This window comes from Schistosoma haematobium, chromosome 1, assembly GCF_000699445.3.
Source record: "Schistosoma haematobium chromosome 1, whole genome shotgun sequence".
Classification (NCBI taxonomy): domain Eukaryota; kingdom Metazoa; phylum Platyhelminthes; class Trematoda; order Strigeidida; family Schistosomatidae; genus Schistosoma; species Schistosoma haematobium.
This window is the reverse complement of record NC_067196.1, coordinates 34,106,853-34,129,364: the sequence shown is the minus strand read 5'-3', so window position 1 is coordinate 34,129,364 and position 22,512 is coordinate 34,106,853. Positions and strand designations below refer to the sequence as shown.

General features: G+C 31.3%; 1 protein-coding gene across 1 annotated transcript in view; it reads right to left on the bottom strand.

The window, feature by feature from the left end:
* ARHGEF16 (Rho guanine nucleotide exchange factor 16) overlaps positions 1 to 22,512 on the bottom strand; it is a 32,679-nt gene that overhangs the window by 1,994 nt on the left and 8,173 nt on the right. Inside the window, exons 4-11 of the mRNA XM_051216551.1 lie at positions 21,461 to 21,636; positions 19,739 to 19,891; positions 17,861 to 18,062; positions 12,901 to 12,996; positions 11,800 to 11,975; positions 9,408 to 9,737; positions 4,735 to 4,814; positions 1,728 to 1,832 (exon numbers count right to left, since the gene is read on the bottom strand). Of these exons, the coding sequence (XP_051073804.1) occupies positions 1,728 to 1,832; positions 4,735 to 4,814; positions 9,408 to 9,737; positions 11,800 to 11,975; positions 12,901 to 12,996; positions 17,861 to 18,062; positions 19,739 to 19,891; positions 21,461 to 21,636 (1,318 nt within the window). The remainder of the gene's footprint in view (positions 1 to 1,727; positions 1,833 to 4,734; positions 4,815 to 9,407; positions 9,738 to 11,799; positions 11,976 to 12,900; positions 12,997 to 17,860; positions 18,063 to 19,738; positions 19,892 to 21,460; positions 21,637 to 22,512) is intronic.

The window sequence follows — 22,512 nt, the reverse complement described above, 5'->3', positions numbered from 1 at the left end:
TCCTGGTATAATATCAAGCAGTGGGTATCAGGACCATATTTCTGTGAATAAAATCGTGTAAGTTTTGGTGATCCTTAGAAGTACGTGTGTTATAAAAAAAAGGTTTTTAAAAACCAGTGAAAAATTTGAAACATGAATGCACTTAATGACTTTCGAACAAATTCAGATAGTTAGTTAATACTTTTTGGAATAAATGTATTAACCTTAAAAGTTGTCTATTATAATTATCCCATAGCGTTTTATATCAAGGTTATGTTCAGGAATCCTTGTAAACGTAAATGCAAGTGTAAAGATCAGGTTTAGCATGAATTACGCTGATAAGTGAATAAGTCAACTTACATTGTCGCAAATATGTTTATCGATAGATTTCCATCAGTACTTTAAGGACTGGACATACGTGATATTGATTTCTACATGGAGATCAATCAACTGTAAACAACTCAGTCCTATAAAAGGCCAGACGCTCTTCGAACAGCTCACTGATATAGTCTCTGACTGTCAGGTTTGATGGTACGGGATAAGGATCCGTAGGGAACACTGGTCCCCTCAAGACTATAGGTGCGCTTTTCTGATGGACAGCATGTAGCACGAAAGCTGGATCAAAGATTTACTATCGACTACCTTCAAACACTTAACGTGTGGATTCAATTTCACAAACACTGTTTGTTCCACCACTTTAAATTTATCAATCAATTGCAATGCAGTTTATACTAATATATTTTTCTCATGGGAAGCAGTTGTTTATGCTGATTTACGGAGTTCTTATTTCAAAATCATTGATAGAGAATCAAATCGCTTGTGAGATAAATATCACCAATAACCCAAGTTGTATGCTCGGAAATGTGGACCATTATATTTTTGATTCAGTGGTTTGAATCAATACTGAGTGTTCGTAGTCTGAGGCTGATCAGCTGAATCTCAGTGGCTAATCAATTAAGAAACAGTAAAATGTTTTCTGAAACATTCAGCTTCGATGTATGATACATGTGTCGACATAAGTAGTATATAACAGCAATCAGAAGTGGAATGCCTGGCAGCAGAATGTTTGGAAGATCGAATGGAAGAGGACGGGAACAGAGTAATTGTTATGTCATTGAAGGAACGACGAAGTTTGAAACAATTGATGGAGTATTTGCAAATAAAGTGCTGATTGTATGGTTCTCACATTTGACCAAATAACTTTGTAATTTTATATTAAGACACAACTGGTTATCCCCACATGTATTCTCATCCATTACAATAAGACCTTGACCAATATCTCTAAGTAACCGAGAATACGAGGCTTTCTCTGTGAAAGTAGTAAAAAGCTTCGGAGTTATCAATCAATGGGTGCATGGTGTTGATGAATTTGGAGGTTTAACTTTCTACTGACGTCTTATAAATTGCTAACAGAAGCTATCTTTTGAAGGTGAAATAACAAGACAAACTACAGAACGATAAACCATGTCAACTTATTTATTTATTTGTAAATTGCTGGGACATGAATCTAACCTCAAGTTCATGCATAGTATGGTATTTAATTCGCATAGTCTGACAATAAATACATAAGGCAATGTCTAGAGTGCTGTGACAACAAATGACTGCACAAGAAAAAATCGACTATATTTTAACTTCAGCATATATGATCATTTCCGACAAAGATAACTAGAAACCAGCTTTGGTGAATGGTGATTAAAAATATTTAAAAAAGTAGTCATATAAATAAAGTGAAAATAATTGAAGGATACCATCTGATAAGCTGACAAGCACATTAACTTGATCTCCCTCTTTTAATTCTAGTTCATCACATTCAATAGCAGAATAAGATTTAGTGATGAGTACTTGAGGACATTCTGTGTAATAAAAAAAAAGTAGAAATAAGAGTATAGTATTTACGAACAATTCATATGGTTAACTGAATTCCAAACTGTAAATGATTTGTGTTTCTAAATTGTATTATTATTTATTCCGTAAACATTCCAAAAACTAACCATCCAATATATCAGCACAACTATTATCAGTGATGATTAAAGTAATATTTGACCTCTAAAAGTTGATTTTCATTATGATCATATACAAAATATTGCTTATTCATTATATATTATAATCAAAGTATGTTATATTTTTATGATATTAACACTAAAGTTTAAGATGTGTATTTGAATTATTCATCGGACATTTAGTCAGTAATTATCAATTGGATTTTCATTGAATTTTATCTATTGTTTCAATGATCTCGTATCATCAGAGTTTGTTGTCTTTTTGCAGTTTACAACTCGAGGCTTTCAGTATGTTTGTTGTAATATTACTTAACTGATGTTTCTGATGAAACGGTAATCAAGATTTTTCAATTATAGATAATGCGTCAAATTTCAAATAGCCTACAGGTTAATTCACTGACGTCTTCATATGTTGTTTATTTCATGGATTTATGTTGACCTAAAAATGAAACCCAGATACATTGTGAATCGATTGACTAAAGTATAACTATTCGTATTTTTGTCGATTTTAAACCCAAAAAGCACTGAACAAGAAGAATAGTAGCTTCCCTTAGCATATGTAAAATGCCTTCTTAGAAGTAAATGATATTCTATATGATTGCCATTGTGATAACTCTCGTTATAGTTAACTCTTATTTTCTAAATTTCCTTTTTTCAGTTATTTTGGTATATAAAGCTATACACTAGACTGCAAGGTTTTCTAGTTTTCAGTGCCCTATGGAATACTATTGTAAAGGTCCGAATTACCATTTATATTCATAAACTATCATGAAACAGTCTACGACATCGTTGTATTATTTATATCACTAATTCATAAATGTTAGTATACATTTTGTTTGCTTAAACAGTCTAATAATTGTGAGGGTTATTTTAGTTAATGTATGACTCACATATTATCACCTGACACTACTATATACAAGTTAGGTGTAGGTTGTTAGTGGAAACAGCTAGCGAGCTATCATATGTTTAAACAACATAAGCATTATTTAATTCCCCGTTAAACTACTACAAAGTACTATACTTTACATTAAATAATTGAGAGCTTTAATAACAAACATCAGATGGGGGCTACTTCATGTAACGACGTCATCGTGTTAGACCGATTTAATAGTTTAGTTTTGACTTTACGTGAGTTAGAAGGATTCTCGTGTGTTACGTTATACCTAGCTAAGAAAGTCCGGATAGTAAGTACTCTAATGATCTCTGTATCATTTTGAGTGCCAAAGTGGGCATTTACAACCACTCTTTTCAGAGTGGGTTAGTGATATCACTGTATATTCAGCTTCAGAAATAGATTTATAAGCAAAGATGGATAGGGGCTAGCAGTGGAATCCAGGACACACGTTTCGTCCCATTTAGGACGTATCTGCATCTCATAGTTTATGTTCGCTCTGGGACTCGAATCCAGTGCCCAGACAATATCGAGGCATTCCGCACAGGATGCACATATGCCAACAAGAGACTGATCAATTGCAGTCCAAAATAACAATGGAAAGACACAAGTAAATATCACCAAGTGAATTCAGAAATAATGTTTTGGAATTCGTTTTCACTAGCTGTTGTAAGTAATTAATGGAATAGGTGGCCAACTGAATACTTTTCAATGGAGATTAGACGAAATTTTAATGTTTTGTAATACTCTGTTTACATTGTATCGGAGATTTTGACTTGAACAATATTTCAGTCATTCTATGTAACAAAAAATCAAGTACCGGTGTCTAGAAGAAAAGTGCTTTTACAGGAATATATATCGTATGGGAATGTCATAATGCAAGCTGAAGATACTCAGAAAGAATCTACTAATACAGAAATCATAAATTCTAGGATGATACATGTTCATACCGAATTCCATTTAATGAACATTGCATTAAAATGATCCACAAAGATAAGATGATGTTCGTGTGGTTTGTAAAAGATGTTTTTTCAAACTCAGGGGATAAAAATTCATTAATCATACCTATTTATCGGTAATCTATATAGAAATATCTTTTGTATCGAAAGCTAATTTAATTGGTTATCAGGTGCCTATTAAGCCAAAAATGTGAGAATACCAGCTGGTTAACAACTTACTAACTTCAATGAAGTTGTATGTTTTATCAACCATCCGTTTAAACTTCAAAACTCTTATGTAGTTTTTCTTCGTTTAATTTCCTTATGTTTCACTGAGATCAACGACTTTAATAACATAATATCCGATTACAGACAAAACAGCTCGGTTGATTATCCGTAACGAATCAAGTAAAAATTGTTATAAAAGTACCTAGTCGAAACAACGAAACTTGTTATAAAGCTGGATATTCATGATCTTATTTGGTCTACTGATTCAACATATTTTATCCTCACGAATATCCACTCTGCAAACTAGTAGCATCACCAATTCCGTAAATAATTAAACTGTGGTCGATTATAGAAAATAATTTACTGCCTGCACACTACAGTAATCATAATGTAACATAATGCAACATTACAACTCATGCTGCAACATGAATTCTTGACTAAATGATCATGTATTCTAACTTAATCACAGGGTAGTTAACAAACAAGCTTTTTCATTTCCTTTTAATCCGCATCAAACATATTCCTCCTGTATATACATATCAATAAAGTGGAATTTGGGTTGGAGAATGCTGGTCAGCGGCCTATGCTGCACTGGGAGTAACAGACGTAAGTAAGTAAGTAAGGTGGAATTATTATACTTTCATCTACACTATGTGATGCTTTATCCCTGAATAAATCTTGCTGTAGTATTACTTACCGCAGATGTCCGAACCTAGATTTTCAGGGATACCATGACGACCACATGAAAGACCATCCAACCATCGTTCTCTTTTCGAACTGAGTAAAAATCACAAAATGATAAACAAAGAAAAATAATAGAAGTTACTTCATCTTGTCACATGTTCTAAAAGAATAACAAGTTTAATTCTTCAAGATAGTTTATATAGAAGAGAATTTATACTGATGATGTTGTCTAGGGAAATAATGAGAGGTTTTCGGCTAAAATCCAGATTAAAGAGCATAATATTATTGTCATTCCGAAAATATATTAAAACATTAGATACATAATTTAAATAAACCATTTGGAATAAAGGTGGATTATTGCACTTTCTTCTGAATAAGAGAAAGGAATTTATCTTAGAAAACGTAAAAGATTTATGGTGAAACATTTAGCCATGTGCTTTTTTATTCACATAAACCTTTCTAAATGAATGTTTTATGGATAATTAACAGACTACTGTATTGAAAAACATATTTTTGTCGTTGATTATCCGAACATGTTAACTTGGAAATTCAGAAGGTGGAAACTGATTATGTTATAATGAGTGAAAACAGAAAATTCATGCACGCAGGTAGTAAGATCATTTGTTACGGTGGCCTTTTAAAATTGGACGGGCCCGTTGTAGAAATACAAATTTAGCTATGGTTATGAAACAACCCATTTAGACCCAACTTATTTGTATTCATCTACTCTCATCACTATGTATGGATATCACAAAATATTCTTATGGGGTAAATTTTGGTTCTAGATTTCACACTTTGTTTTAAAGTCTTGAAACTAAGAAATATATTTCACAGTGTTCTAGTATTGAATGATGAGTCCCGTAGACGATGCTGTTTAAACTGATATCGAATAAATTGCTAGTCGAACCAGAAGTTTGGAAAGAAATGAGATTATTAGGAAATAACAATTTCAAAAGATAGCTACTATCCATTATACTGAAAACGACAAAAATTAAGAAGTTTTATGAGTAATGGTTAGGAAAAAAAAGATTTCATTTCTGTTACTGAAGAAGATTAAATCTTGCTGATCTATTTGGATATGTTTGCCATTTGAATATGAGTAAAAGTTTTTCATCACACGTAATTATTGGATACAGATAAGAAATTGTTCAAAACGAACAACGAAATAATTAACATTTGAAAGTAGTTATGTTTTATAATTTCATTTCATTGTTTCCTATTTATTACACTATGGATTAATTGTTGCGGTTATTACTATCCTAATATCCATCAACATATCAATGTAGTAATTTCTGAGAACATAGTATATAGTACACTAAAGTAACTATCCATTAGTTATGCTTATAATGGTGATGATGATAAATTGGAAAGAGGATTGTTCTACATGTTTTCAGGGCCTGTTAACCAAATTATAAGCTGATTTCCTTGATAAAAGGTGAATAGCTTGAAACGAAACTAAATTATATTGTTAGTATAAGATATAAGATATTCTCAGCATGTTTGTGTAATATGTAATGCTGTGTACTGAAACTGCACACGTATTCGTAAGACTAATTTATCGATCCCTGTCACAATAGCAGTGCGTCATTTTGACCTGAAGCTTTAATATACCTCAACCCACAATAGTTTACTAAGTTGTTCGGATGCATTACGATGACCTTGAAATTCAAAAGTCGATGAAGATTCCTATCCAGAAATCATGAGATAAAAAAGCAAAACAAAAATGCCGGTTTTAACAACCAACTTTTTGTCACTATTATTCAACTGTACTTAAATTTGATTAAATCAAATTCTAGACACACTGATTTGGAATTAATTGGTTGATAAAACAACAATTTGTTGAGCAAAACAAGAATAGGGTTTGTACGACAAAATAAAATCATTTTCTTTCGTAGGTGTTGTGAACGGGGAAATAAGAAGCCCAGACAAACTACGAAAGCTATTTCTTGGGACGTTATTTCATTTTATTCAAACCTTGTAAAACACTTATATTTATTTTTGTCCCTGTCTTATTCTACAGAACATGAGCTTTCGTTCGATGTATCATTCACTGCCACACCCTTTTTTGTTCCGAAACCATTGTAATTTAAACATAATATTTTGCACCTTATTTTCTACCCTAATTCCCAGTTTTGGACATAATTGTATTTCCCCAAATTGTCGTACGTTGTGGTCAGGATATTCACTTATTTATTCATGTACATTTTTGCACTAATCCGAATTCAGAATTCAGAGTGTTCCAACTGTCTTGTGTTCTCTCATTTGCGTGCTTGCCAGGTTCTAGAATAGCTTTCTCTCTACCCCATCTCGAACTCACGCGTACCAGACTCACGGTTAAACCGCTCAGCCTATTGCGCCAAGGTCATAATCTAGACTAGACAGATTAAAATCGATTAAAGTCACTACAACCACCACAAACCCTCATTCAAATAAATTTTCATCTACTGATTTTATCTTCTCTCCTGAGTCGAGTCGAATCAGTTCAGTGGCGGTATTATCAACATGGTTTTATCAGTTTTATTTATTCATAAATGTTAGATATCCTAAGAAACATAATTACATATGGTGAACAAAACATTACAAAACTAATCGTTCAGATAATTTCATTCTTTTGTTCTCGAAAAGGGGTGAAATATAGTAAACTGAAAAGTGAGCAATAGCTTGCTATAATTAACCTTCTCAGTAGCTTGGCTAGTGAAAGCATACCACAGTGGTTGATCATTAAATCAATGAAAGACAATAAAGGATTTTGTGAGTTTAACTGACATCTGGATTTAAGAAGTTCATGTACTTGGAAGGATCTAGTATTTAAAAAAGACTTAGTTAATATTTTTTACCGAATTTTACAAAAATTCAGTCAGACGGTTCTGTATAAAAGTGCAGATATTTTCATGTATAATTAAAAGGCTGTTAGGATTGTCGGGAAAATGTACCAATAATTATTGTGTTAAGTCTACGGTGGCCTTGGACCTTAAATGTACATTTCTTATTGGTCGATGTTTACTTCACTTGTTAAATATTGTACAAATGTTGTTTCCTATTTTATGGTACGATGTGGTTTGTTTGCTTGGTATATAAATAGAGTATGTTTGAAATACAATGATTCATAACCCAGAGGCTGTGACTTGTGTTCTTGATTCAACTGGCTGGGGCTAGACAGCGAAGCAGGGCCAATCAGGGCACTAGGTCGTCCTTACGTGTATTACGTGTCCACTGTCACAGAAGCGATCGATAAATACGCTGCTTATCAAAAACCCTGCAGTCACACCCGTTACAACAATGGCAAATATCAGGTAGAGGATGCAAGATTGAAATATTAAACTTCATAAATAATACGTGCATAGACCAAGACATCTCTGCTTTTTTATGAGAAAGTCATCTCTATTAAACACTTGTCACACAAAAACTGTGTCCCAAAAGTAAGCAAGACGATTTTACAATGCTTTTTTAATTGTACGGCAATTTTCGATCATGATTTTATTTTTTCCATCTTTAAAAACAGATCCATTTATGTTGGTATTGCCTTAATTTATTTACTGCTATTTTAATCTCTGGAAAATTCTCACTATATTAAAACAAAATTATGGGAATTTTTCAGAGATTAAAATCCTGTGATCAACTCATTGCGTTGAAGGCACTCAATGAGTTCCTGAAGTATAACGCAAAGTTCACAGAAACGAAAACATCATTGGAATTTACTGCTATTTACTTGTATGCAGTAGATGAACATCGATAAGGGAGTACTATTTAACTTTCAGTTTCTGTGATGAATATGACTTATTATATATCTCAAACTAATATTGGTCAACGTATGTTTTTGTTTATATTGAGCCAGTATTTATACATAGTTATCACGTCGAGTGTATTATATGTACGTTTTGGAAAAGATAAAGCATGAAATCAATCTTGTGACCGTTTGAACAATAACTTACGGTTAGATAGTTGTCTCTATATATGGTTTAAGTAATAATGACAGATAAAATCAATCCTACAAATTATATATGAGAAAATTATGTTCACTTATAATTAGTTGGTTAGTATAAGTTACAAAGAAATGCTCGACAAGTCGAAGCAGTTGTGACCAAGTACTTAGCGTTATGAAGTAGTTTAAGCTCGAAGTCGTTAGCTTTACTGAACTGTTCTTAACTTGAATGTACTTGATAACATAAACCACAAGTGCGTATTAAAGATGAAATGCAAGTGTATAGGGGTGAAACTTATACGAAAATGAATACTATTTTATTTATGTTGGTAAGCTTAAAACACGATACTTCATTTTATTGTGGTAAATGTATAAATAAAACGAAAGCGGCTGTGAAGATCAGAAACCGATTTAATTTAGACAGCCATCAGAAACCTGCAAACACTAGACAGTTTTTTCTTTCTAGTATGGAAATTCTCACAACTGCGCATTCATGAACCTGCCACCAAGGATTAAACCTAAGACCTTCGTTCTCAGAAGTTATCGGATCTCGGCCAAGTGGTCTAGAGGTTAGGCGTTTGTAGACCAGAACGAAGGTTTTGAGTTCGGTCTTCGGCGGTGGGGTCGTGGATGTGCACTGGTGGGGAGTCCCATAGATGGACGAGACGGTTATCTAGTACTTTTACTTTTTCATTGGTTTTGACTTAGATAAGTTTGTAATCTTTATAAAATTCAGTAATACTTTTAAAAGTGGTTATACTTACAGTGTTTCTGCTTGGAACACGTACTGAACACGTGGATGATCAGGGCCTTCTATTACTAGAAGAAACGAAAATACATTGAGCCCAACATCTGCATTATTTGTACCTGTAGAAAATTTTCGTGGTTTTTGATTATTTACGTTGCCTTTTTCAGTAGCAGTTTGCTTAGGAAGACTCAACGTTTTTACATAAGTCACATGTCTTAATTGTGCATTTAATTTGGGATCCCCAGATCGGCAGAAATGATGTATGAAACAATTCCGTAAGGCATTTTGGGCCTCCACGTGAATATAGTTCAACGAACAACTATCTTCAACCAACAAATGCTGATTACTTGAATGAAGAAAAGATTAGCAGGAGGTTAAGCATCTGAATTTAGTAGCTAAACTACATGAAAGGGATTTGTAAATTAAAATCTAGAAAAATACTTATAAAGTTTTGGTGATTTAAAATAAATAAACGTGACGATTACAAAAGCAACTGAATTTCTCCTGACTTTTATTAGATCATATCATAAGGATGTTAATGACAACGCCATTGCTTAAAATAAACAATGATGTATCAGAAACTGGTATTTTAGAGACATGTTTAAGACCATTTTTGATCAAAAATGAAAGATAAGAAAATGAGTCAATTAAATTACATTCTTGTTTCAAAGGAACTGAAGAACTGATACTAGAATGTTTGTAAGTTTATTTCTTAATGTTCAGTGTAAGATTAGTTTCTTCATATTTGAAGATAAATGGAAGTGAAAGGAGTAGATAACTGTCTTTTGTGTGAAATATATATAAACCATATATTTTCGTTATGGGAGCATATACTAAGTTCATTGAGAGTGGTTCTTATGATGACTCACTAAAGGATAAATGAAAATAACCAAACCATCTATTTTACACCACATGGAGTTGACAATAACTGCGTAGTAGCGAACTCCTCGTAACGTCTTATGTAGAAGACTAAACCTAATCTGGTGAATTCGGATCCATATACATCATTTTTATGAAAACTACTACATGAATACTTAAATCAGAGTCAGATATTTTTCTATTGAAGCATTGTCAATGGTAGCGTTTATTATAATTTTACTTTTTTCCTTCATAAGATTGGTTTCGTTTTTGCATTTTCTTCTTTTTATCTATAATTCAAATGTAATCTCATCCCCCTTAGTTTATTAAATGCGGACATTTCCCAGTTGAATTCATTTAATTTAATTTATTCGATTCGAGGGATTATATAACCACAAATAATTACAATGATTTTTACCTATCTACTTGAATAATTACACCATAATCTCGCATCATATACTCGTGTGTTGACATTTACTCTATTATATAAGTTGTAATTTCTAGGCCGTCTAATGATTTCTTTATAAACTAATCCACCTACTAATAAGAATGCTTTCTCCGAATTTCGTACATTATACAAATGTACAGTGCAAACAACTTGTTCATCACATCAGTTATTTCATATGAAGACAACTGTACAGATTTTGAAAATGAAGTCAACAAATAAGTATTTTTGCGAAATATCTGTTTCTTGGCAAAATAGGGACTATTAATTTTATCATACAAAAAATTTCGATTTAATACAGTATAGAAATTCAGAATCATTAAATTTCAATAACTTTGTTTGTGAATGTTTAATAAAGAATTTAATGTTATTTATTCTATAATAAAAAAATTAAAAGATGATAGCAAGTACTTGTATTGAAACTACTCAATAAATTCAGAAAGTCAAATAGGAGGACTACAACAAATAATTAGTCATTTTTATTTGGTAAGTGGTATATGCGCCTGTACATTAATGATTCCATCTCAAAATGTCATTTGAGTTACATGAGTTTAAATAATAAGTCGTTTCCCGTTCAAGTACTTACAGAGATAGTTATAAAGTGTTTACCTTTGATGAGGGTTTTCTGAGTACATTTTGGTTGTCCCTAGAATGAAATTCATCGCTATAAAGGTTTTGAATTAAAAAGCCTAGCTATAATCAATTTAGTGTCGTTCTTAGGAATACATATTGCGGTCCTTCAAAGGGACCAGGGTAGTTGTTATTGATACCAGCCACTTCAGTTAATACTTGATTATTATATTAGAGACTGGTTAAAACATAAAAAATGAAACCACATCAAACAGGATTACATCCTTTTAATACAATAATTCAAGTTGATTTGCAACTATAAAATATTAAAACCTGATAACCTTTCGGGATGTTTCATGTAGTTTATTGATGTACTAAACATAGATGTTGGCTTATATCACTGTGTTCTATCATTATTTTGACAAAATTATAAAGTGGTAGTGAATCTTCTCAAAGAATTATTGTGACACAATATTGGTTGAGGACAATAAGAGTTGAAACAAACATAAAACGGAGATCTAAAAATACACATTACCTTCGCTTTTTGGTAATTAATAAGTAATCACTAAATAGAAATAGAGTTGCTATTGCTGCTTTGGGTTTACGAATACTGCTGAAACGACGGTGGAATCCGCTACCCTGTACATTGGTCATTGTTAAAAGACGTAGATCACCTTCTTTTACAAGCGTCCGACTTTCCGTAGCCAAAGACTGTTTTATTACGAGTAGGCATACATAAAATTTAAATAAAATAACAATAATTGAGATGCAGATTTAAAATGGATAAAATCAATAAATATGATCAAGTAGTGTAAAGAAATCGGGATGTGTTTATTTCAAATAAAATATGAATTTTATTCCAAAGAAATGAATGTTGAGGTTTTAAGGTATCTGGTATATATGACACATGGAAATGATTACTAAACAGAAATGTGATGAAATTTTAAACAAGATAAAGATACCGCTATCAGTCTTCGAAGAAATTGTAGATTTAAAAGTCATCTGTGATAGTACAACCTGTAAGAAAACATAATGACAAGTGAACAATATCAACGAATTTTCATTATCACATAGGTTGGGTTCTTTGCTCATGTCTTGTACACGTAATGCATGGATTGTCAAAAATTCCAAAGTATATTTAAGTTGAGATTTTTTGGATTCAACTCAATATACAAACATAGAAAGATGGTATGGACGTGGATGTGTGGTTTTGTTGGATTGTAATTAATCAAAGATACTACATATCAATTACAGAGGTAAAACATATTACTAGGAATGAGCAGAAATAATCAAAAGAAACAAGATTGATACTGTTTAAATAAATAAAAAAATATCAGAATAATAGTTGTTTCATGAATATTTACATATCGCGTCCTGATGCATACAAGATATTACGGGCAGGAGGAACTCACATAACGTTTTTAATAATCTATTAGAAATCTTTTTATTTATATTAATTTATTCTTTAAGACTAGGATATTATTTTTTAAGAATTTAAATTATTTTCTTATATTTTTTGTTTTATTTTGAAAACAAGTAAGATTCACAATATATAATTTTATTTATGGTAGAGATGTGATTAATCTTTTTAAAAAATAAATTCAATTAATTCGTTTGATTAATAAATAGAATTTACCTTTGCATCATATTTATATTCTAATCTTCTACAAATTTCTACAAGACGTTCTTTTTGTTCCATACGAGCTTTTTCTGAATCACATTTACTTATAAGCTATGAATAAAAATAAAATAAAATGTTAAATTACTTAGAAAACCACAGAATACTTAGGTAATTAACAAAAGAAGATTAAAGCAAAAATGTTTTATATTGAAATGATTTTGTCTAATTATTCCATTAATCTAACAGTCAATTGAAATATTTTAAAAGTATGCTTGGTTATTTGATTTACAGTTTAGAACAAATTACTTTTCGTGAGCACATTTTAAAATGAGCCAACCTATAAAGTTCTGTAAAGGTTTCGTGATTGACCGCCGTTAAAAGTTGTATGTATAGCACTGATCATTTCACCATTCAACTAAAACTCTTTCTTTATTTCAATCATTTTAAGGTATTTTTCAATCTCTGTTGTGTCTAAGCATCTTGCATACTGACAAGTATTTGTGACAAGTCACATAACTTGTTGAAGGCAGATCAATCAATGACGTGCATAATAGTTTTGGTATTTAGTCAAACTTTTTCGAAACTTTGGCGGTGTAGCTTCTTGACATATTTTTGTTGTATATGGTGATCAGTTACGAAATTCAACATTAACGGTCTTCGTAAATTCATTAGGAATTTTTTTTTTTAAACTGAATGACAATCATACACTGAGTAGTAAATTTCAATGATATACTATTGTATTATTTCAGTTAGCTGATTGTTTGAAATAATCAGGACCTATTTTAAAGTTAGATACCAATAATAAGATTATTTGATTTTACTACAATTAGATGCGTTTCTTTTCTAAAATATTTTATATCAATAACAATGTGACACATAGAATATATTATGTTTTTTAATTATCGATTTGGTATTCGTATAACTTTTCTAACAGAAAATATTTATCACATTACTTATCAAAATAAAACTACTAACAAAGTTTTTTATTGAATTCAAATACAATATTATCATAAAAGGTAATATAAAATATGCTTTGTTGCCATTTTTGGTAGGATTCAATGTTTAAATGTTTAGGCTGTAATTTAAACGAAAAATTTAACCTTGCTATTTTCAAAACACAATGTAAAAGTACTGATTTATGAGTAATTTTGCGAATTAATCAAACTAGAAACAGTAAAATTGCATATGTAACTTAAAAATCTAGAAATTTTTTTTGAAATAATCAATTTGGATACCTACATCACTGTCATAGATGAAGATCATAGAAGCTTCTTTTCTTACTGTTTAACAGATCATCTATATGAAATACTGTTTTCAAGTATACTTGAGAAGTATAATCTTGACTTTCGAGTTCGAAATAAGAATAATAATGTATTTGTCAGTGAACTGTTATGGTTATCGTTCCATGATCTTAAATACTGATCATATATAATTTAAAACTTCTGAGTGATGTGGAAACTGATCGTTGACTTACACACAACCAATTTAGTGTGGATAAGTTTCTCGTTGATAAACAATCATTGTTGGATTTGAGTGGTATTACAAACCAACCTGAGTTAGATAACTATTAAATTCGTGGAAGTACTAGATAACCATTTTGTTCTACTATGGGACTTCTCACTAATGTGCATCCACGGCGTTACCAGCGAGAATTCGACCAAGTACCTTCGGTTTTGCTCACAAGCGCCTAACATCCAGACTACTAAGTTGGAATCCAGTGGTACGGTTGTTCAATATCATTCATTCCACGACATTACTTGACTACCTCCTACTGTCTTCGGTGCTTTCAGCAACTGTTTAACTAGGATTGGTTCGTGATTTCAATTAAAATTACTCAATTATTTTACAGAACAGAAAGTTTCCCACTGGTACTTTTGTATTTGGTGGACAATTACTCTCGAGTATTTATGACAATAATCGTATAAATGGCGTGAATGAACACATTTTTAAAGACTTAAGAATCATTATTTTTACTTTTGAAATTATCATTATTATTGGTGGTTTTATTCCATATCATATTATTGGTACAACGTAAAATTCTCAGCAAAATATATTTCAACGAGTTTCTTTTACAAAAAAGAAAAAAAGTGGAAAAACTTATAGCTCCATACATATATGCGTAAACTCAATAAATAAACTACCCGGAATGAAAAGAAATAACTTTTTAAAGAAGATTTGAATTTGTACAACTTTTCCAATTAGAAACATGTTTAAGAATACAAGTTATTGACTGGGTAAACTCTAACAACCTGTTCTTCACATTGTATATTTGTTAGATGAGATATTGTAGAGCTTTCATACTTCATAATTAGTTGCATGCTTTTGAGATTACTCAACATTTACTCCTACGATTTGTCGACTCTTGAATATTACATTACTACTCTTTACTGTTCTCCATTATTCTTTCCTGGTCTTTTGAGAAAAGACTTTGCTGCAATGAGGAAATTGCTGAAGATAGTTAATAGGGTGTGTGGTGAATCTTTTTGGGTTATTATTATGGTTGTAGATAGACATTATAAATCTTGCAAACTTCTGGCAGATGTTATCACATCAGATACTTCATTCATATCTTTCTCCTTGCAAATCTTTTGGTAAGACGAGGCGTCAATACATTAGAATCCATGCACGCAAGCAAAGATAAAAAAGCTCTACAATATCTCATCTAACAAATATACAATGTGAAGAACAGGTTGTTAGAATTTACCCAGTCAATAGCTTCTATTCTTAAACAAGTTTCTAATTGGAAAAGTTGTACAGATTCAAATCTTCTTTAAAAAGTTATTTCTTTTCATTCCGGGTAGTTTATTTATTGAGTTTACGTATATATGTATGGAGCTATAAGTTTTTCCACTTTTTCTTTTTTGTAAAAGAAACTCGTTGAAATATATTTTGCTGAGAATTTTACGTTGTACCAATAATATAATATGGGATAAAGCTATTAATAATAATGTCAGACGGAAAAGCGTCTTTGATAACCGCAAAATATGAGAAGACCACGAGAGGTTAGAATATAAACTTACACTATGATAAATGACTTTTGACACAGTGTTTATCAAAGAGTCTCAGATAATGCAAGCTTTATAGGGTTCCAACAAGGTGTTTGGGTGCTGTTCATGTCTCAGGCTAAAGTTAACAGACCGAATTTTAGACGGATTAAGTGTGATACCATTAACAACAGACCACCATTCAATAAGAGACAACAACTCATTCATTTCAAAGGGATGTAAAAAGGTAAAAATCGGCATACGTTTAGTGAGATCGTCCTCATATTTAACAAGTGTTCTCTGTGGAAGATGGCAGATCATGCAAAAAGAGAGAAAAGAATAGAGGACAGGACAGCTACTTGTGGCACACCTTCATGAAACAGCAGTGACGTTGAACACTTTCTTCCAAACACAGTGTGATTTTCTCTTCCAGAAAGGTAAAAACATTGTCAGATGGTTATCCAGCTGTCATTGTTGACGCTGATTAACCTGTTAAGTAGAAGTTGTTTTAGAACAGATCCAAAAGCAGAAGTGTAGTCCAGAAAGGCACATCGAACAAACCTCTTATCTTTTTCCAAGCTGAACACTATATTATGATGCAGAACAACAGCATCATCCAAGGTGCCTCTTTTGCATTTTTAAGAAAACTGATACTGATCAATGTTCTCTTCTAGTGCAGGTTGAAGTGGCAGTGTCAATAATTTTTTCGTTGTTTTGAGGAAAGATGAAGTTATTACTATGAATTTAAATTTCACATTCTTATCGCCAGATACTTTCTTAGTCATTGTGGTTATCATAATCTTTCTCCACATTTTCGGTATGATATTAGTTGAAAAGGATCTGCTAAGGATACTTGACAATGGATAACACAGAACGTCAGCATACTTCTTAAAAAAGAGGTTTAGAATTTCATTAGGCCCTAAACATTGCGATGAATTAAGTGACTGGAGACACTTTCGGACGTCAGTTTTAGTCAAAGTTGGAACACAATTATTATTCACACCTGTAGATATAGGAAGCATGACATAAGATGACTGACGCAAAGAAGACTTATATAAGTCACAAACATTCAGGAACCGAAGATAGTCCACCGTGTTAAATAGTGATTGGAAGTTAGAATTTAGAAGTTCAGTAATCGATATCTGATTAGTATTCATTCTTTTCAATACACATTACCAGCCATGACGATGTCTCTGATTGTACCTTTTTGTAACTTGTAATGTGACAGGTCGTAAACTTTTCATAAATGTGTTTGAATAGTTTATGCGATCAGTAGGTAGAGTGTGTTAAAACAAAATAAAATATTATAACTTGTGTAAATATTTAGATGAGAGGAACAGGTAGACCAGAAGTTCAAGCAAGCCTGTTCATTCTATAAAGTAACTCTACATTTAGATGATTGTTTAGGGTCGGACAGTTGCAAAAGATCAGCGAATAGCCAGATTGACACTTTTCATCTTACCAGTTCTCTGAGAAATTGAGTTTCCCTAGAAAATTATTAAGTGTTTTTGTTTGTCAATGCACGAGTCTAATGAGAATTTTCTATCAATTTATAAGCATACCGATTTGTTAGAACCTTTAACCTCAATTAGAGCAACAATAATTAAATTCATTGATTACAAAAAAGCTTAGGGAATGCAAAACTAGCAATATAAAGTGTTTTGTTAATGAAAATTATTATATTCTCTAGTTTTATCATCAAATAATCCTGTATAATATGTTTTGTTGAGAGATAATAGACAGTAAAAAAGTTGGAGGATCTGGATGCACCATTTGATTGGTGTTTGATATTCTATCATTTTGCAAGAAATCAAGTAGTATTATAAGATTTAATAGAACTTGAAATGTTTTAAATTGGAAGTTATAAATATTTACGGACACTGAAATACATAAACTAATTGGCCTAGAAGTTTTATGATATTTCATAGTTTCTAACTTAAATTTAACCATGACGTTATTCTCAAAAGTAAAGTATTTATTCTTAAACTTACTTTTTCTATAGACGCAAGGGCTACCAAACCACTTTGATACGTAACACCGTTTTTAGGAGCATAATGTAAGATAGCAGTCAATAAAAGACGTAGACGTGTAACACGTTGCATTGGAAGTAATAGGAAGGAATTAAGATCTAGGAATCCACAGCTTGGTTGTTGCTGTATTGAGCGAACAGCTTCTACAAAAGCAGGAGAAGATCTGAAACAAAATTATATAAGTTGACTCAATATTTATTATTTGGTATTTTAATTATACTATTAGTAATCCTTAAAAGCTATTGAAATGTAGATTTTGTGGCATACCACACAGAATGCACCAATCGAATCACACTTGACGGAGAAGACTTTGGAGATATAAAAACCTTTACATATCTGGGCAGCATCATCGATAAAAACGGTGGATATGATGCATATGTGAAGGCGCGAATCGGAAAAGCAAGATCAGCATATCTACAAGTGAAGAACATCTGAAACTCAAAACAAGTGTCAACCAACACCAAAGTCAGAATTTTCAGTACAGGTGTCAAGACAGTTTTACTGTATTGGGTGGAAACTTGGAGAACTATGAAAACCACCATCCAGAAGATATAAATGTTTATCAACAGTTGCCTACGCAAAACACTTCGGATCTGTTGGTCGGACACAATTAGCAACAACCTACTGTGGGAGAGAACAAACCGGATCCCAGCGGAAGAAATCAGGAAGAAGCGCTGGAAGTGGATAGGACACACATTGAGGAAAGCACCCAACTGCGTCACAAGACAAGCTCTCACATGGAATCCTTAAGGCCAAAAGTGCAGAGGAAGACCAAAGAACACATTAGGGCGAGAAATGGAGACAGACATGAGAAGAATGTATAACGATTGGATAGAACTAGAAAGGCCCAGAATAGAGTGGGTTGGAAAATGCTGGTCGGTGGCCTATGCTGCATTAGGAGTAACAGGCGTAAGTAAGTAAGATTTTGTGACATAGATCAGTTTCATTAGATTTTATTCCCTACTAATATAAATATAAAAATAATACTCAAAATATTTTATCACATTACAAAATGGCATATAATTCCTGATATATTTTTCCGTGCTACCTTTATTCAGTTCCATACAAAACTATTACGTTTGAAATAAAGAATGATAAAAATGAAGAGAAAATTTTTATTCAACAATTTAAAGATGGAGATCTTAATCATTAAAATGATAATATAATGTGAATATAACAAATGATTCTATTCACTATTTAGAAATTATGTGATTATCAGTAACAGTCACTTCATTTTTAGTAATCGTAAAACACTTAATACGAATATAAATTTGTGTTAACGATACTTTACAACTTCATTTGCTAAGTTTTACTATTTAGATTTGTGTTTGTCACTGTCTATTTCTGTTTTTGAATTAAACTTCAACAATTTACATGTGTTTTTTAAAAAAAAATTTGATCGTTTATTCTAGTTGTAGATTATTTGCAACGAATGGAAATATTTGAAATAAAATGAATTTTTATTTAATGAAAATTGATATGAGTCTTTAAGTTTCAGAGATAATTATTGTTCATTTACACATAAGTAATTTATTAATTTTTTGTTTATTAAATAGAACATTTGAAAACCATGATTCTTTGGACTATAGTTGAAATTTTCTATTTTGTTTCTAGAATGACGGTATCTGATTAATAAAGACGAATGTATACTTTGTATCAATACAAATTTCAATTTAACTTTCTAAAGATACATATGTTATCTTAAAAAAAGTGATAGACTATATATAGGGAATGTTTCGTTAAAAAAGTGAGAATACTTCCAATTTAATAATTTTTTTTGCATTAATTTTTTTCTGTAGGGTATCTAAAATGATACAGTTTATATTAATGATGACTTACAATAATTTCGTTAGTGTTCTTAATTGGTACATTTGATTTTGTACATATTTTACATAGTTTTCAAAATGATTCTCAGTATGTTCATATATAATTTCACACAATTGAGGTATCAGTGGATTTTGAATAAAATATAATTCCATATCTCGAAGAAATCTAAATAATTCAGATAAACACAATTTTGACGATAAATAACTAGAATGATAAAAGGGATTTTTAAGAAAACTAACAAAATTAAATGGAAACGTAAAGATGGAATGTATCAGTTCTTATTTATCATAATAATCCAGTCATTTCGAATAGTTATTAGAATAATAAAAAGAATATACAAAAGTTAAACCAATCACTAATTTGTTACAGAATCAAACACTTTACCTATTAATGTTATGTACTACTCATTAGTAGTTTCATGTATAATGTAAAAATAAATTCTCTGTTATTCATTTATAATATCGTTTAGAGTCGATCGAAACATTTTACCAAAAGGCTATTGATCAATGCAAATAAGCCTATCGAGTCTGCTTGACACCTTAACTTTAATTCATTTAATGGCCAACAAAACTAAGTTTTTCAGCAATGAATGATTAAGCTGAATGTCATAATTCTGAAAGGAATTTCCTGATCTAAGTAAATATGTTGTTTATTATTGTCAGTTTAGGGATTTGTCGAGATTGCTATTATTGGTTTGTCCTTCTATTCGGTATGCCAAAATAGAAATGAGGAACTACTATAATTTTTAATGGAGAATTTCTCACTTATGACTATTAATGCTGAGGGGGGTGAAGTATTTTTTTGATTGTTATGAATGACGTTGTTGGACACTCACAGTAAGAACTTAGTTAAGCTGTTTAATGATTTGATAACCACAAGGTCAAGGGCTGTAAAAGGGTTGGATTTCATCCACTACTTAAATTGATAACTCGAAAACAAACTCAAAATGAAGATGTAGACCAGCTTAAATTTATCCTAATCACTGTATGCCTTTATTAACCATTCACATGTATGAGTTTAAAATTAGCCGGGAATTTAGTAACTAGTAGGAAGACTTTAATGAAATCCTTTCAACTCCTTCTTACTCGTGAGTTGGCTGAAAAGCAGACTGTTTCAATGGTTTACATTGTGTAACAAAATACAAAATTCAACGTTAATTAAATTATTTCGAGTGGTTTCTCCAGTAAAAATAGGTATTACACAAGGGTTAAAGGATTCAATTACATGAATATCTGAAAGAACTAAGAAAAATTATTAATTATCATTTTATTCAGTGTTACATATTCCTGGGAATCTAAAAGTTATCACGAAATTTCAAATACTCATCAGTAGTTATTTCTCAACGAAATTTAATAAGATTCGTAAATAGACTTCAGAACTCGAATTGACGTTCCATACAAATGTTCATCGGATTCAACCTAGCACCCAACGTTTGTGAAACTAAGGGTCAACGAATTATATGATAGATATTGTCATTGACTTTGAGGATGAATGACAACAGTCAGGTCCTATTAATTGAAAAGATCTATGAAGTGATGATATAAAATGACAGAGATATATACTATTTGGTTCGTTTTTCGTAAAAGTAGTGTGAAAATTGATTTCTAAGATCAAACAGCATAAATCATCATCAAGTTTTATATATAATTGTTCAAGCAAAATTTTGAATATAATTCGTAAATGTACAAGAATAAAAATCAATATGGTAAAATAGAAATTTATATTTGAACTTACGTTTCACTAGTGAAAAATATTTCCGATATATTTGAAAATAAGTGTCGCTTCTCAATAGCTGTTATAACAGACGTTTTAGAATCTGGCTGCATACACTGAGCTTTATAAAACTTTTCTATTAAAATATGCAGGGTTCGATAGTAAGACGCTTCTGAAGTTATAACTTCAAACAGTGCCTGAAAAAGGGAGATAATCATTTTGGTATTACAAATTAGTAAGATGACAGGGTCCAATTCTTCCTTCACTCAGCGGTGTCAAGAATACCACTAATTTTTTTATACAACAAAAAGGTCACACAACTTTGAAAATTATAAACGCTAAACCTGACTATTTGCTTTACATGAATCAAATACTACCAATTATTATATTAAATTCAAACGTCAAATGAAAATCTCAAATTTCAGCTTTTTGGAAAAGGCAATTTTCTACTTTCCAATTTACAGAAACAAACAACACTCATGGTCATTTTTCCTATCAATCTGTTACTGTAGTCAAACAAATAAGTCAGCTGGGTTATTCGATGTAGTGACACCAAGAATTTATATTTATCTAACCGATTTTGTTTGGTGACTGTATGAAATTAGATAATGAACTAGTACTTGTATAATGTCTAGACGACTGTTTAAGAGTAACGTGTATTAACACTCATGGTTTCAAAAAAGGATTGCAGGTTGAAGAAAAACTTCCACTCGGTAATCTATGTTTACGTTAACATTTTTATTCCGTATTGTGTTCTGTTTTCCCAAAGTTACAAAGTTGTAATAATAAGCTGTGAAATATTTAACCTTACTTACGCCAGAATATTATACATAATGAGTATTGTTAGGTCACTTTTTGAATGAATTGATTCCGACTATATTTTGATAAGTAGCTAGCTTTATAGACATCAATAGTCAGTAATCTGCTTTGATATTTAGTAACTTAAAAATTTCACTTCATATCAAATGGTTATATATGTAATTTTTCGTTATGTCCTTTCAATTTATGATCTTGCATGTGTTCATGTTTCGTTTCGAAATGTCAAGCAATATAACTCGATTGTATATGAAAAG